Source organism: Alligator sinensis, unplaced genomic scaffold, assembly GCF_000455745.1.
Source record: "Alligator sinensis unplaced genomic scaffold, ASM45574v1 scaffold630_1, whole genome shotgun sequence".
NCBI classification, from domain to species: Eukaryota; Metazoa; Chordata; order Crocodylia; family Alligatoridae; genus Alligator; species Alligator sinensis.
Window position 1 is genome coordinate 41,876 of NW_005842522.1, and position 15,708 is coordinate 57,583.

Sequence of the window (15,708 nt, forward strand, 5' to 3'; positions counted from 1 at the left end):
CATTTTGAGGAAATGCTTCCAAGGACACGTCTTTTATCTTTCCTGTGAGATGGATACATGAGCCCATTACACAAGTTCTTGGAACATGAACGGAAACGTATAATAGCAGCGGCAATGGTCTCAAGTCAGCCACAACAGACGTACAGCACAGAATGCCAGTCCTCCCCTTCCCATAATCTTCCCCTTCAGGCATACAGGAATAACTAAGCAAGTCTTACACCAGTCTCAGACATTCAGCTGACCTGGGTTCTTGTGAACAAGCAAATTTCAGAGGCAAGGCCTCTTCATTAAGGACACCCAGCTGCCAGACTCCACACACAGACACCCAGGAGTGGCAGCTGACTGGGGCTCCCACCCCAGCAGCACATCTGAGTCAAGGGCTCTGGTGAATCCCTGAGGCTGGGAGTGGTGATCAGCTAACTGGCTTGCTACCTGCCAGTGCAGGGGGAGCCTGGGATCATGATCTCAGGCTCCCCTGGCACCAGCTATATGGTACAATTGGGATCTGATCCTAAATCCCATAATCACACCTCCTGCCATGCACAGACAGCATGGCAAAAGGCACAACTGTTGGGATCATGCATTGATTCCATCACACCTTTAACTGAGTATTTGCCAGGGACCCTAAAAACACATTGTTACAGGGTCTCAAAGCAGACGATTCATCACTATGGTACATTGGAGAGAGAAAGTCTTGCAGGTTTTCATATAATCTCCTAGATAAAATCTTTTAAAATCTGATCCTCCTCTCCTCCTGGAGAACATCAGGTATAACAGCTGGCATAAGCAGGGGTGCACCAGTATGAAACCCAGGCAAAAGAAAGGAGAAACGGTTTCTTTTTGTAAAATCTGCACTCGTTCTGCCATGAACTCAACCCATGCTGTTAGGTAAGTCACCTAATTTCCTTGGGCCAGATCCTATTCCACATGGACTTAGGCATCTGAGTGTGATCCTACTCTACCCTGCTTCAGTGCCTGCAAAACAGTTAATGAGAAAGGTAGGTGGGTCCTTTTCCTAGATTTAAGGCTGAGAAGTGGGCACAGCTACACCTTCATTAATGTGTATTTGCTACTGTGCATTAAGTTTAGTACCTCTAATATGACATACTACATAAAGGTGCATTAGCCTGTGCACAGTAGCAGATGCACAGTAATACTAATGCACAGTAGCAAAGGCAAATTTTTTTTCGTGATGCTTAATGTGCAATAGACTAATTCATTCTACTGCACATTAGCGCATTATCATGGTTTTTGCTGTGATGCAGTAACATGCAGTAGAATAGGCTACTGAGCATTACAGCATCTCATGTAGATACGCCCAGCATGTTAGAAAAGTAAGAGCATTAATATTTTTTCAGGGACTTGAGCAGGGTAAAACAGGATCATGCTTAGGTGCCCAATAGGAGGAACAGAATCAGGTGCTCTCTTGTCTCACTTAATCGATTTGTTGAAGAGCTGTAATATACTGTGAAATACTAAGCAGGTGGCTTTGTAACTGTTTATAAGGTACTTCAAGGTCTCAGGTGGAAGGTGCTATAAAAATAAAGAGGTATGATTACTCCTAGTGACTTCTCTAACAAAAAGAAAAGTCTTACTCTATGCTGCAGATCTAGGCTCTAGGGTGCGGCAGAAGGGGGAAATATTAACAATATCCTGGGTTTAATTTTAAATTAAATAAAAGCCACTGTTAAAATCTGGCATTCAGAGAACAGTTTCCTCCTCTGAGTTCCTGAACAGCAGCTCCTCCGCCATCCAGCACACAAGACAGCAGCGTTGTCAACAGGGCTGTCCCGCTCCACTGCACACCACACCAACAGTCAGCAACATGCCATCCAACTCAGTGCGATGCAATGCCAATGGGGGTAGAGGAGGCAGAGCTGATGTCTAGTACATGTCACAGAAATGCTACGTTGAAAAGGTTTCCCCTTCGGTGCCCTGTGCCAGGTCTTTAAAATATATACTGTTCTCAGCGAACTGATCCCTGGGCCCATCATCAACTGGGCCAGCTGGGCTGTTTCTTGACAGCAGCATCTGAAGCAATTTTTGAGGGAAAACAAGTGGAAATAATTCAATAAGGGTTCCTCTAGGGTGCTACCTTCCAAATCCTGTTGCTGTGCATTCTTAATTTGTGGGACAACAACTGTAACTGACTGAAAACTCAAATGTGTGTGTGATGGGTTCTAATTCCAAATTGCAAATCTATTTGTAAAAAAAAAAAAAAAAAAAGGGCAAATTGTGAAGGTGCCCAAAGCCCCAACTGATGGATGTGGGGGGAGAAGAACTGATCTACTTCAGTTATAAGCTTGGAATGGACAAGTTTACCACTAACAGAGATGGGGCCCAGGACACAGCATGCTGAACTACTTACAAGGGTCTGTGCTGATTACAGCTGTGAGGCAGCATGGATCAGTGGGAAGAATGTGGACAGGACCTGACTGAGCTAATCAGCCTGGGCAGAGTGGCACAAATACACCTATATTTCCAGTCTGGGAGCTAGCATGTACATCACTAGCTTGGGTATCTTTGCGGTGTGCTGCTTGGAACTGCATAGACATGCTCTACCTGAATGTGTGCTGGGTAAGTCTCCCTGACAATAAAATTAAGATAATTATACTGCCCTTTCTTCAGAAAGTGCTTTGAGAGCCTTCATTGAAAATCTCTACATAATTGTTGTAGTTGCTATTAATATTCAAAAACATCCATGCTGGATGTTTTCCATGGGAGGTGATGCATCCCAGGGAGCTAATCAGACTGCCTGCACTTCTAGATGATCAGGCTGGGACTGGCAGGTGCTTGTATGCCCCATTCCAACATTCACATGCATAATGTGGTTATGCATTTATAGTGTGCCTATGCAGCGGGCTAGCTACACACAGCATTTGCACTTTTCATGTGCCAGTCACATGACTGCATCTACATTCCTGCAAATGCACACACATTTCTGTGGTCCCTGAAGTCCACATCCTCATTCCAAGTCCCAACCCCTGGGTATGGCAACTTGTGATGCTGTCAGTTCTGGTCTCATCTCTGCTATCAATCCATGTTAGAGAAGTCAAATCCTCTTTTACTCTCAAGGGCTTTTCTTCCCTATTTTTACTTCATGCATATAGATTATTTAATGACCAAAGACAGGAGGGGGACCAGTGCCCCATTTCTTAGAAGACATCCACAGGACTAACCTTGAAAAAAAATGCACAGAAATACATTTAGACTCAAAACATAAGCCATTCTATACAGGAAGGAACAGTTAATGGTTGCAATGCTTTGTGCTTCTCCAGCATCCTATATTGAAGAATAACAATGTGCTTTTAAATCACTCAGAGATTAATCCTCACTACTGACCTTGTGAAGCAGGAAAGTATTATGTGCCCCACCCCCACATTACAACTGGGGAAACCAAGGTACAGAGAGGTTAAGTGATTTGACCAAGGTCTCTGGGCAAATCAGAACCAGAACTCAGGTCTCCCTCTAAGGCAGTGTAATCACAAGCCTATTTTCCCCTCTAATTAAAAGGTATGAATTTTAACATGACCCCAAGGAATCACTTCTGGTTTAGTTTGGGTCAGAGACTTCTAGCCCAAGGGTTAGACGCCTTTTAGCAATGGCGGGATGAAGCAGCTCAGTCCGAAGGTAGCCCACTGCTTGCGATACAGCCACTGCCATTGCTTCCTCTGCTACCAATCACCATTGAATGCCACAGCATTCATCATGGCTGGGTGAAATTGTCTGATAGGCCATATCCAGCTTACGTCATAGGTTTCTGACCCCTGTTTTTGCCCAATACGAATCTATCTAAACCAAGTCTAAATCCTCACTGCTATAGGGATTAAAATACGGTTGTTTTCCTTATCTGTCATATTCTAATTGCCTCTGTACTCTCTGGCTGCCAACTGTAGTAGCAGAGTGCCGAGACATCCAGCTGTCACCAAAATTCCAGCCCAATTTCACGTACCCCTGAGGTATAATGGAGTTTAAATGAAGTCTCAGGATACTTGGGTACTTCTCTGAAAATATGAATGTTCTCTTATAGCTAGTTTTAGTGCTGTGCAATAGGGCTCATTTTCAGCTCTGGCAGCACTATCCCCAGTGACTTCTCCCACACCAGAGATGAATCTGATTCCATGTCACCACACTCACATATTGACTCAATGGAAGAGAATCTCTTCTGACCATTGGTAAATGAGAAATTAAAATTTGTCTAACCAATGATAAGACACTGGTCTGACCAACATGTTTGTCTGACCAATGATAAGACACTGGTAACAAGAGGAATCAAAACTGCTCATTTATAAGCATTAATTCAAACTAGCTGATATCACTGAAAACCTGGTGGAATGTTTCCCATGACTAGAATGTTAAAAATCGATGGGTATAACTGGCTTAGGAAGGATCAAATGGGGAAAAGAGACTCTTCTGAGTTTCTCAAGCCAATTATACCATTGTCATTATCACTAAGATGACACAACCAATTCAATAAGATAATCATTCTGGCCTGCAGGAAAATCCATGATTCCCAAATAAGCACCTGTAAGCAGCGTTCCCTCTAAGCTGTGCAGCCGCGCAGGCATGCCTGGCAGCGCGACATGAGCACGCCTGCGTGGCCATGCACGCCATGCAGCTTAGAGGGAATGCTGCCTGTAAGAGTCTCAGAATACCTTTCAACTAGTACCAGCCACTGGGCTTCATATTAAGTCACTCTCACTTTAAGATACATTTCTATGCTGAGTCTTATGATGGCTGTGGATGAAGAGTGCTGAGAGCCTACAATGAGTATGACATGTTTTCTTTGCTGCCTAAAGTCAGAAGGGACTTCCTGTCTCTGCAGTATAAATTGGTGGCTGCAAAAGCAGAAAGGATTCCTGGATTCGAAGAACAAACACAGGTTCTGGAGCACCTGAGAGTCTGAGGAATTTCTGGGCAATCAGATTTAAGAAGCAACACTTCCTCAGATTCAGGGAAAAAAGAAACCAATCAGCAAAGACTCAGGAGAGAAAATCAGAGATAAAATTGGTGGTTAGTACCTTCAAAGGAAAATGAGGAAGAGATCTCTATGACTGGAGGCAGAAAAGAACCAGCACGTTACAGCCTTGACAGAGAAGAGGACCTGGAAGAATTCTACACAGCTGGAAATTTCCAGCTGATACCAGATCTTCAGTGTGAAAAGCAGTAGAAAACTTCTCTGAAGATCCAATGGAAGGGAAAGATACAGGTCACCCTTTGAATAGCTACTCAACCCAAGTTTTAGGGAAACTGCCCATAGAGAACTCTTCAACCATCAGAGGGAGAAAAAATTATCCCTGTTGTAGATTCTACACTAGGAAGAGTGGAAAGAACATTTTGAAATGGTCCAGAGAAAATAGGATGCTGTAATTTCTTTTTACATGCAGGTAAAGGTGCAATGGGATCTACTATACAATCCACACAGTTGTGTCTCCTGTCATGCCGTATGTGCTTGGCAGGAGGTATGATTGTGGGATCATGTATTAGATTCCATCACACTTTATTGTCCATGCAGAGGGAGCCCAGGATTGGCTCCCCCTGTACCAGCAAAAAGCAAACTCCCACAGCTGGGAACCCCCTTAGCTGAGGGGCTCCCAGCCACAGGAGCACCCCATGCACACCTGGGGCTGAGAGATCATGGCTGTCATGATCCCCCCAGCCCCAGGGGTTTCACACACCCCTGGGGCAGCTGTGCCGCCCAGCTGCCAGGACCCAGAGCTGGCAGTTGCTAGGGCTGAGAGTTCCCTCAGCTGTAGGACTTCCAGCTCTGGCTGGACACAGTGCACCTGTGCAGCTAGGTGCCCGGCTGGGGAAGATGCTGCTACATATGCAAATTAAAGCTTGATAGTAACCAGCTATAAGGTTACTACATATTTTCCAGGTCTAACTTTGTAGTTGGTAGGAGCTTTTTATGGTGTGATAAGTACTTTGCATGTGTAGCTGGCGTCAAGGTAATGTGTAGAGGAGGCCTTAGAGTAAGTTGCAAGATGACATTCTAAGATTACACCATTTTTTGAGGTTGACTGGGGTAAAGAACCCCCAATGCAATGCACTGATGGCACTGCTGTGCAGAGTAATTCACAGTTGGTATCTGGCGTCAAAGAACACAAAAGGATGATGAAGGAGAAATACATCCAAATGGTCTTCTCTGACACCTGTCCTGTCCCATGAGCAACTGGAATCTAGAAGTGAAGTGGTGGATAAGTTACTGGTGTAAGATAAAGGGCTTGGGTTTAGTAGAAAACTGGTCTCCCCTTTCTCTGTATTGCCTCCATCTCACTAGATGGGGAACAGAATTTCTAGATCAATGTCTGGCAGCCTTTATGAGCCATGGGCCAGAACAAGCCAGCTCCAATCGAACACAGGCCAGGGAGCTTCAGTGGCATGGGCACTGACTGTACCCAAGCCAAGGCCAGACAGTTGGGAGCTGTACCCATGATGCTGATGATTCTTCCCTACCTGCTCCAGCTGTAGCACGGGTTCAGCCAAAATCCTCTCCTGCTGATGCACCAAGGCACCAAAGGACATGAAGAGAAGACAAATTTTAATTTCTCATTTACCAATGATAAGACACTGGTAACAAGAGGAATCAAAACTGCTCATTTATAAGCATTAATTCAAACTAGCTGATATCACTGAAAACCTGGTGGAATGTTTCCCATGACTAGAATGTTAAAAATCGATGGGTATAACTGGCTTAGGAAGGATCAAATGGGGAAAAGAGAGTGTGAGTGGCATTCTATGTCAAAAAATGACAGTACCTGTTTTCAAGTCACTGACAATCACTTGGAAGAAAATGATCCTGAATCCTTGTGAATCAATGTCCTCACAGATAACGCAGAAGATGGGGTACTAGCTGGTGTTGGCTACAAACCACCAAATCACACTTGAATACAAGATAAACAGCTCCATAAGCACTTATCTATAATGTGTAAGGAAAAAGCTGCATCATGGGGGACTGAGTGACATATGCTAGAAATCTGATGCTGCCAGTAGCAAAACATCCCTGGAATTTCTAAGCAGAATAGAAATGGGAAACTATCATTGTAGCAACAGAGGGTTGGAAAGCTCAGTTCTGCACTGTACGTTAATTCAGCTTTTTTATCAATACGCTCGAACAAAACAAAACCTTCACTCAAAGTTTGCAGATAATACAAAGATTGGAAAGTGATAAGAAGAAAGACAAGCCACAAAGTCTCTTAGTAAGCTAGCCAAATATAAAATTATACATCCAGGAAGAAAGAAAGTAGGTCATATTTGGACGAGGATGGATTCATCCTGGAAAGCAGTGACTCTGAAAAAGAATCAGGACCATAGATAATCATCTGGATATGAAGTTCAAGTGCAAAACTAACTAAAAAGCTAGTGCAAATGTTGGACACATAGACGGAAGAATATTGAGCAGAACTAGGTGTTATGTTTGACTGCCACTGGAATACAGTCTATTTCTGCTGTTCACAGTTTTAGAAAGGCTGTTGAAAAAATGGAGAAGGTTCAGCAAAGAGCCATGAAAATGATTAAAGGTTTGGAAAACAAGCCATTACAGCTAGGAATAGAAATTACACATAAATCAATATACATGATCAGAAACTGGTTCAAATCTGTAACACAACAGAAGTTCAGTGCACATAAACAACTTTCAAAATGCCTGAAACTGGTTTAAGATAAATCCGGATGTACATAGTATCAGACTTAAGTGATTTAGGTTAAATCAGTTTATTGAAATTCTGTCCCAGATCCTCTCCAGATTCAAGTTAACTCACAGTCCCCCAGCATCCCAGGATGCTTTGCACCTCCCCTGCAAACCCTCCCTTGCAGGGTGGGCAGGCTAGCCTTGGCTCAAGCTGTCTGCTCCAGCCAAGCAGGGAGGCATGCTCTAGTGCACCCCAGCTTCTGGGCTGAGCCACTACAGGCACGTGGCTGCATTTCCAGAATCAAAAGTGAATGTCTGTTAACTTGCTTATCAGTTCAACCTATGCAGTTTAGACTAACCTGTAAAGATTGAATCGATTCAACCCCGGGCTTTTTGATTGCCTGTACTTAGCCCAAAAGAAAGACTCTAGAATCTGAGTCTTTTTGCTTTTCAAAGAGAAACATATAGGGCAACTTTGGAGACAGTCTCAAGAGTACCTACAAGAGAAACAAAACTCTAACAATGAGCTCCTCAATCTAGCAGATGAAGAGATCCAATGAAACAGACTCTAGATGCATTCAAACTAGAAATAAGATATAACAGTAAAGGTAGATAACCAATGGAACAACTTACTGATGCTTCTGGTAGAGTCTCCATCACTGGCAATCTATAAGATAAGTCTGAATGTTTTTTTAGAAAATATGCTCTAATTAACAGAATTAATTCAGGCAAATCCTATGCCCTGGCTATGGGAGGTCAGAACCAATGATCACGATGGTCCTTTCTGGCCCTGTAATCTATCAAATCATGAGTTTATTGCAACAGGCACATACTTACCTCTACTAAAAGAAGCCAGGGTCCGAAAGTGGTGTAGTAGCAGGTATTCACTGTAGTGACTGTCATCAGGTTGCCTGCTTTGCTTAATACTATAGCTCTTCCCAGCACTTGTCTTAGAAGTAAATCTATTATAATGGGGATGATGGAGAATTTGCAGTGGGATTTCACTACAGTCCAAGGGAAATACTTGAAAAAAATGGCCAAAGAGCCTAAGTCTCATTTTCAAAAGTTACAGTGGTGGCTCAGGATCTTAAGCATCACCAAAAATTAATGGAACTTATACTTTTCAGTCATTTCTGAAACTGGGACTTGGGTGCCTTTGAAACTTTTACCCCAAAGCCTTATATCACCATCAGGCTCAGGATGGAGTATTCAGAGCCAGAACAGAATGTGTTCCAGTCTAAACCAGGGCTGCAGCAAAAGATAAAAGAACAGCAGTCTAGGAGATGGAGCTGTTTTTATCTAGAGAATAAGCAGCAAGTATGTAAGTTTCCTCTGTACTAACCCACCATCATGCCTCAATCCTAACCTGAAGGAAACATGATCTCTACAGCCACACAGGTCTTGGCCTTCTGAGATTCCTGACAAAAATGGCCAACCTGAGCCATGTGCTGTGGGAGCTGCAACAAGGACAGGTGTCCACTAAAAAAGTGGCCAGAAACTAGGCCATCCTTCAAGAGAACTCTACAAACCAGATGGACTTCCCCACTAGGATACAATTAAACACCTCACTGGCTGCCCAAGAAGCCGCAGGGACAGAAAATGCAAGACCCTCCAGGTCTCCAAATGGAAAGTTTAGATTTGAGGAGTCCAGCACATACGCATGCACATGCGTGCAAGCTGCCACAGAGAGCTAATTAAACTCAAACCATGAATAAATGGTCCCTGAAATGGCAGGAGGTTACAGTTTAATAACCTGCCCACAATGTCATTAAAAATGCTCACTCTGGGAGAGTGTCTTTAGAGAAACTCATTTGCATTCCATGACCTGCTACTGTGGGGACTTGGCAGCTGGAAAGGGAGTGTGTGCACACCAGAGCTGCCAGGATCAGCCTCGGCCTCCTCTCCGATTTTCACATCCTGCATATATCCCATACGCTGCTGCATCTGTGCATCTCACATTATGTTAACTCTCACCCTCCTGCTCCCAACCCTGTAGTTGGCTTTAGTTGCTGTGAGTGACACTTAGAAGGAGAGGGGTAGTGTGACAAACAGGATCCATTTGGACATGTGCTTCACATTCCTGAAAATTTGTTTCTGAAGACATGCTCCACACATTATGTTTGGGGCAGTGTTTTCGAGTACTTAGAACAGGACTCTTGGGCTCTAGTCTTAGCTCTGCCACTAGGACACAAGGACGCAGCCTTTTTCTCTGCACTTCAGTTTTCTCAGTGCCAACTGGGTTGGTCCCAACCTAACAGGAGGGAGAGGTGTTGTGAGGTGTTAGATCCAGGCCTGGGAGATTCTGCTCAGACAGAAAATATTAGAGAGGTGTTAGGTAATTTTATTATTGAAGATGTTGCAAAATAGCACCAAGTGACCTTTGTCCATTTTTCTCCTGATTGCCATGGGTTGTGCTGGGTAACAGAGTGCAGAATGCCAGTCCACTGCCACGTTGGTGCATAGCATACTGGTGAGAGAACTGCCTGGAGGCATGTTGCGGGAGATTGAATGCTGGGCCCCACCACGGAGTCTCAGTTTGGTTCCAATCAGCTTTATCAGCTGACAGTTCTTCTTGGTCTCTGCCTACTTCCCGATGGGTGTATTCCTGCCTCAAGTTCCTAAATCAAACAAGTCCTCTGGGTCTCTGCTGACTTTGAGTTTTCTACCTACTCACCTTCCAGAAGCAGCAGCAACATAAATGAGCCTACACTAATATGGCATTGTGAGGTGCTCTGCCTCCTGACCGTCTCCTACACAATCCTTTTCTCCTCCTGTTTTCTCAGGACTTTCTTCTGCATTCCCATTCTTAACCTCTCCTATTCCAGAAGTAGCTGCCAAGCTCCTCCTGTACTCACTACCCTTCCCTACTCTTCACTGTCTACCAACCCTTACCTTATGGCTTCCTCACTTCTCCTGCCTCCTTTCAGCCTTTCTCCCCATCAGCCTCCCTCTTTTCCTCAGCTCCTGATTCCCTTTCTCTTTATCTCCAGCTCTTCCTTCTCCACAGCTTCAGTTCTTGCTTCCATCTCCCACACCCCCACTCCCAGGGCTTTATTAATGGGTTGCTAAGTTGTCCTCCCCTCTGAGATGATCCAATCCATTTGAACTAATTCCTTCTCTCAACTGGAGACTGCATTTCATCTCCATCGCTGCGGCACTTTGATGCTTCTTCTCTTTTCTAATCCTGTTCTGCTCCTCTCCGGATCCCGCGGGGAGGAAGAAGCAGAAAGGGGGTCTCCCCTGCTCAGTGCATCTGACCTGTGACTCTCATTAAAAGAATCTTTTTCAAGCCAGACACTGCAAACCCGTCTCACTTGCGTCTTGGGTTGCAGGAGGGAGGTGTGGGGGGGAAAGCTATTTGGAGAAGCTGTCTCCATGACAACGCAAATTCCCATCAGAAAATGTGCACAGGTCACCTGTTTCCATGAAAGTTTCTCTCTTGATGTCTCCCCACTGCCTCTCCAACAGGTGCCAGGGGAGCAGGTGCCATTTTGCTGTGCCAGCAAGGAAAAGTTAGCATGTCTCCAATTTTGGGAAAGGCACCTGTGGGAATGCTGACTACTGACAGCTGCAGAAGTCCACAGTCCTCTGCAATGGCATGCAAAAGGGAAAGAAGCTTGGGGTCCTGATGGCACATAGCAGAGGAGGAACAAGAACCTGACACCTCTGAGGGCTCAAGAGCAAACGTGAGTTAGCTGACAAGCAAAAAGGAGCTGACTGGTGACAAGCCTGGTCCCTAGTCCCTGTTCACATCAAACCACATGATTTAACAAGCATGGCTGGATCTACTCAGCACTGGCACAGGAATGGAAGAGCAGTCAGTGGGACTAAAGTGCTCAAAACAGAGCTGTACAGGGAGCCCAGGGCTGGAATAAAAAGAAGGCCGACAGATGGGAATCAAGGAGCATTAACAAGGCTGTGTAGAGAGCCTAGGGCTGGAATAGCATGGAGGAGAAGGGCACTGGCAGAAAGGACTGAAATAGCATGGGGGCACTGCGGGGTGGGGTGGAACTCTAGGTAGGAACTGAAGTGCCTTTACAGACATGCCTGGAGAAGCTAGTACTGCTTTTACTTGCTGTAACAGTGGCTGAAGCCACATATTATGCCATAGTCCCCTGTCCCTTGAGCAATGAAACAGGTAATGGGTGCATTTTCAACTGGTACTACACCCTCCTCAGGGTACCACTCCCCCAGATCATCATGACCACATCTCAGTCCTACTAGTATGGGGTGGGGATGGGTCAAAGTTGGACAAAGCCCCCAAAGACCAAAGCAGAGGATAGTCATTCTGGTGTAAGCAGCCCTTGTGCCAGCTGCAAACCAGAAGTGAAAATGGGGGAGACTGGTGGGGACAGGGAATCCCAATGAGATTCTGCCTTCTTGGCCCACTGTAACACATGCTGGTGTTGCCCTCTAGCACAAGTAGGCTATGGAGTTTTTCAGGGCACAATTTCATGGCAGAACAGCAAATGAAGCTCTGACTGACCACATCACTGACATAGCCTTGAGGGCCAATGATCTGGTCAAAGATCCAGGAGAGGTTCAGGGTCTCTGGATTCTGCTCTCATCTCTACTACCAACTGGCTGATAATCCTGGCCAAAAGTCACCTCAATCTCTCCATGCACCAGTGTTTCCCAGCAATGTATGACGGCTACTTACTTTCATAAAGTGCTTTGAGATCTATGAATGGGAAGTGCAATATAAGACTTCAGTAATTACTGGGGGTAAAAAGTGCGTGGACCTGCTGTGTGCTGTCCTCCAACCAAAAGAATATTTGATCCTGGCCAAAGGCTCAGGAAATGGTAGGGGGATGACCTCTGATTTGATTTTCACCTCCACTTCACTCGAGGGACAATGAATAACTACTCGGATTGACAGCAATACTCTACCCCACATAAGGGGGTGTGCAATATAAACCCCAAAGCAATCTATGCCTCTGACTTAAGATTCCCAACATGGATGCTACCTGGTGACACTGTGCACAGACCTGAGGTGTGGGGGAGCAATGCCTGAACACAGACATCCCTGCCTTGCCAATTCAAAAGGACAGGCTGAGTTTAGGACATCACCTGTCCTCCATTTTTTCTGAACATGCGCCATCCCTGAAAGCTGGATTTTTTTTTTTTTTTTTTTTTTAACAGAAAGGCAGCTCTCTCATTAAAAGCTGCCAGGTGTTCCCAGCACAATCTGTGGCTCCCTTTTTAGCTCTAATGATTTCATCTCGCGTGTGACAGATGCGCTCTTCAGGACCTTTCCTGGAGCAACACAACGTCATCTCTGCACCATCAAGCACCGATTTAACAAACCTGATGCTCCCCCAGCCACCCCAACCCTCCTCTACACACACACACACACACACACACACACACACACACTTCCCACAACTTATCACAGGGTAGCAGACACACATCACTCATAGAAGAGCCAAAGAACTGGTCTCCTGCACTGACTACACTGTTGTCCTCTAGCACTGAACATTTCCAGGAAGAGGTGTTAAGAGGGCTGAGCTACAAACACAAAACTGGAAGGTAGGTACTCTACCCTCCACATCCGCCACTAGTCTTCAAACCCCATACTTTTAGCAACAGGATGTGGTCACAAGTCGACAGACAGACTAATCCATTCATGGAGATAAGCACACCTCCTGCTGGCTACAGCAGGAATCTGCCCAAGCACTGAACATAATAGAAAAGGCTGTTTCCCACAGCCCTTAACATACCCCACTGCAGATCGTGGGCTGGTGCTAGCGCTTGGATATCAATTTTTCAGAAAAAAAACAGGCTGAAGATACTTTTCACAGTTTCCCACATGGCTGGGATTTTTGCCAGGACTGGGAAGTATATAAATAGCCATTTCAAGATGAGCAAATTCAAGTGCCTGCATTTGATGGCGGGATGCCACAGAAAAACATGTGCTCTGGCCTTTCCGAACTTCGAACTAAGCTTCATCATCCTACACAGGCCTCAAGGTCACAAGACGCTATCATCACAGTCTCCATTAATCGCCATGAGCCAGGACTGACAACTACTGCTCAAGAGAGGCCATAGGGAGGTGGTTCCTATCCTGCTCTGAACAAAGTTTAGGCACATTAATAATAGACTAGGTTTGACCTATTCGAGGATTTGCTTTCATTGTTGAGTTAAATCACAACAAAATGTAAATTTCATTTCCAACCTGGCTGTGCCCAGAGGTTTCTCTCTAAGGCTTCCTCCATCCCTGACCCCAACTCTCTCTCCATTCGGAAGCATACACTCCCGCCTGAATATGTATAAGTCATCAGAAGAGCCCTACATCTACCTTCAGGTCTCAGTGCCTGACAACATACCACAAAACCCACAAGGACTACAGCTCAGGACTGAGGTGCTCTAACGAGACAAGGGGTAGCTAGGACTGGAACACTAGTAGGGGCTGTAGGTCAGCCAAGGTGTACCAGTCCTGGGGCAGCCTAGGTATGTGACACAGACAGTGGTGCAGATCAGGACAGGAGCTAATTGTCTGAGCTATGGTGGGCAGTCTGTTTCCAGCCTGTCCTATAAATACTCTAGTGAGCCCATTTATACTAACAAAACTACTGAACATTTGCCCACTGTCAGCTAAGAGTCCCAGGGGTCTATATTGGTATCTCAGACTTCCCCATAGCTCTCTACTGCTTGATAACAGTTTCCTTGCTGGGTGCCAGATCCTTCTGCAGGGCATCAACCCAGTCTGCTCTGCCCTCATGTTTGTGAAGGGTGATAGATATTCCTGCTACCTGGATGGCAAGAATGAGGGTGTAGCTTGCCCTCCAGGAAACATCCCATCACAAGGAAAAGCCTTGGGCTGAGCTTGAAGAAAGGAAGTGTCTATATCTGACAGCTGAGAGGAGTTCGGGGAGGGTGGGTTTAGACACATAAGGAAGGTGAAGTGGAGAGTTCACAACACAGCTTGACAGAGAAACAGAAATGAAAGATGAATGGAGCAGCAGTTGCCCAGAAGACCATAGGTAAAGGGATCCACTCCCTCTCCATCACCCTATACCAGGATTCCACAATAATCACTACCACCCTCCAAAGGCAGAAGTACCTAAATGAATACTTCCTCAGATAGCCTGCTGGGCAGCAGAGATCTCTAACATCCTGCCACATGCACACAGAGGAAGGGCACACCGAGCCTGGGCAATCTTGAGGGAGAGATTTGTGCTACAGACTTCTCATTCACTGATCAACCAGTTGGAAATTGCTACCCAACTTCTTTGGAATAATTTGCAGGGAAGGTAGGGAATTGAAACTGACCAGTACAAGCAGATGTCAAGTTACAAGTAGATGTCTAATCCAGTAAGTGCTGGTATGCAACCAACATTTATGGGATTAAATTCCTAACCGTTGGGGAGCACTTTCATATAGAAACCCAGCCATTGCATTGGCTGGGATGGCAAAACCTCATAAGTGTTATGAGGTGAAAACCCATAACATCTATAGTAGTCAATGGCAGGAGAGGACCCATTCCCTTGTAAGTGAATAAGAGGACATTATTATTGGTAAACTACCTCCTACACGCAAAATAGCAGGAGAGGATCTTAGGCTATGTGACCAAACACCAAGAATTACCAGAAGATAATGGCATCTATAAATTGCCAGTAGCATGAGAAGGCATGGCTAACATGCTGTGAATCTGAGACATTCCACATGCAATGGTCACTCACCTTGATATAAGTGTCAAGAGCTGGGTGAACCCGATTCACTGCCAGGTGGATAGACAAGGGTGTGGTGAATGGGAAGGTGGCCATGACCACGTGGCTGGGAGCTGGAAAGGAAAAGATCTTGAAGCCAAACTTCTGGAAGAGCTGGATCATCTCCTCTGATGGCTTCTCCTCACCCTCAGTCAGGATGCGCCCCACAGCATAGCGGCATTTCTCAGGCAGCACCTAAGCAGATAAATGAACAGGTGACATCAAGGGGGGAAAAAAAGGCTGAAAAACATCTGAGCCAAGGTGGCCAAATTGTTCCACAATGACCGACTGGACATGGACAGGCAAAGGTTCCTCAGAAACCCAGCAACTTTCTAACTTGCCAGGTGCTACAGCTACCTGGACAAA

General features: G+C 45.4%; 1 protein-coding gene across 5 annotated transcripts in view; it reads right to left on the reverse strand.

Moving 5' to 3' along the window:
* TEX264 (testis expressed 264) overlaps positions 1–15,708 on the reverse strand; it is an 84,454-nt gene that overhangs the window by 41,054 nt on the left and 27,692 nt on the right. For 4 of the 5 annotated variants that reach the window (XM_025213334.1, XM_025213331.1, XM_006031667.3 and 1 more), the window contains exon 4: positions 15,316–15,537. In XM_025213334.1, coding sequence (XP_025069119.1) covers positions 15,316–15,537 — 222 coding nt within the window. Of the gene's footprint in view, positions 1–8,568; positions 8,596–15,315; positions 15,538–15,708 lie in introns of those variants that run through there. The other variant, XM_025213333.1, reaches the window with a different exon arrangement.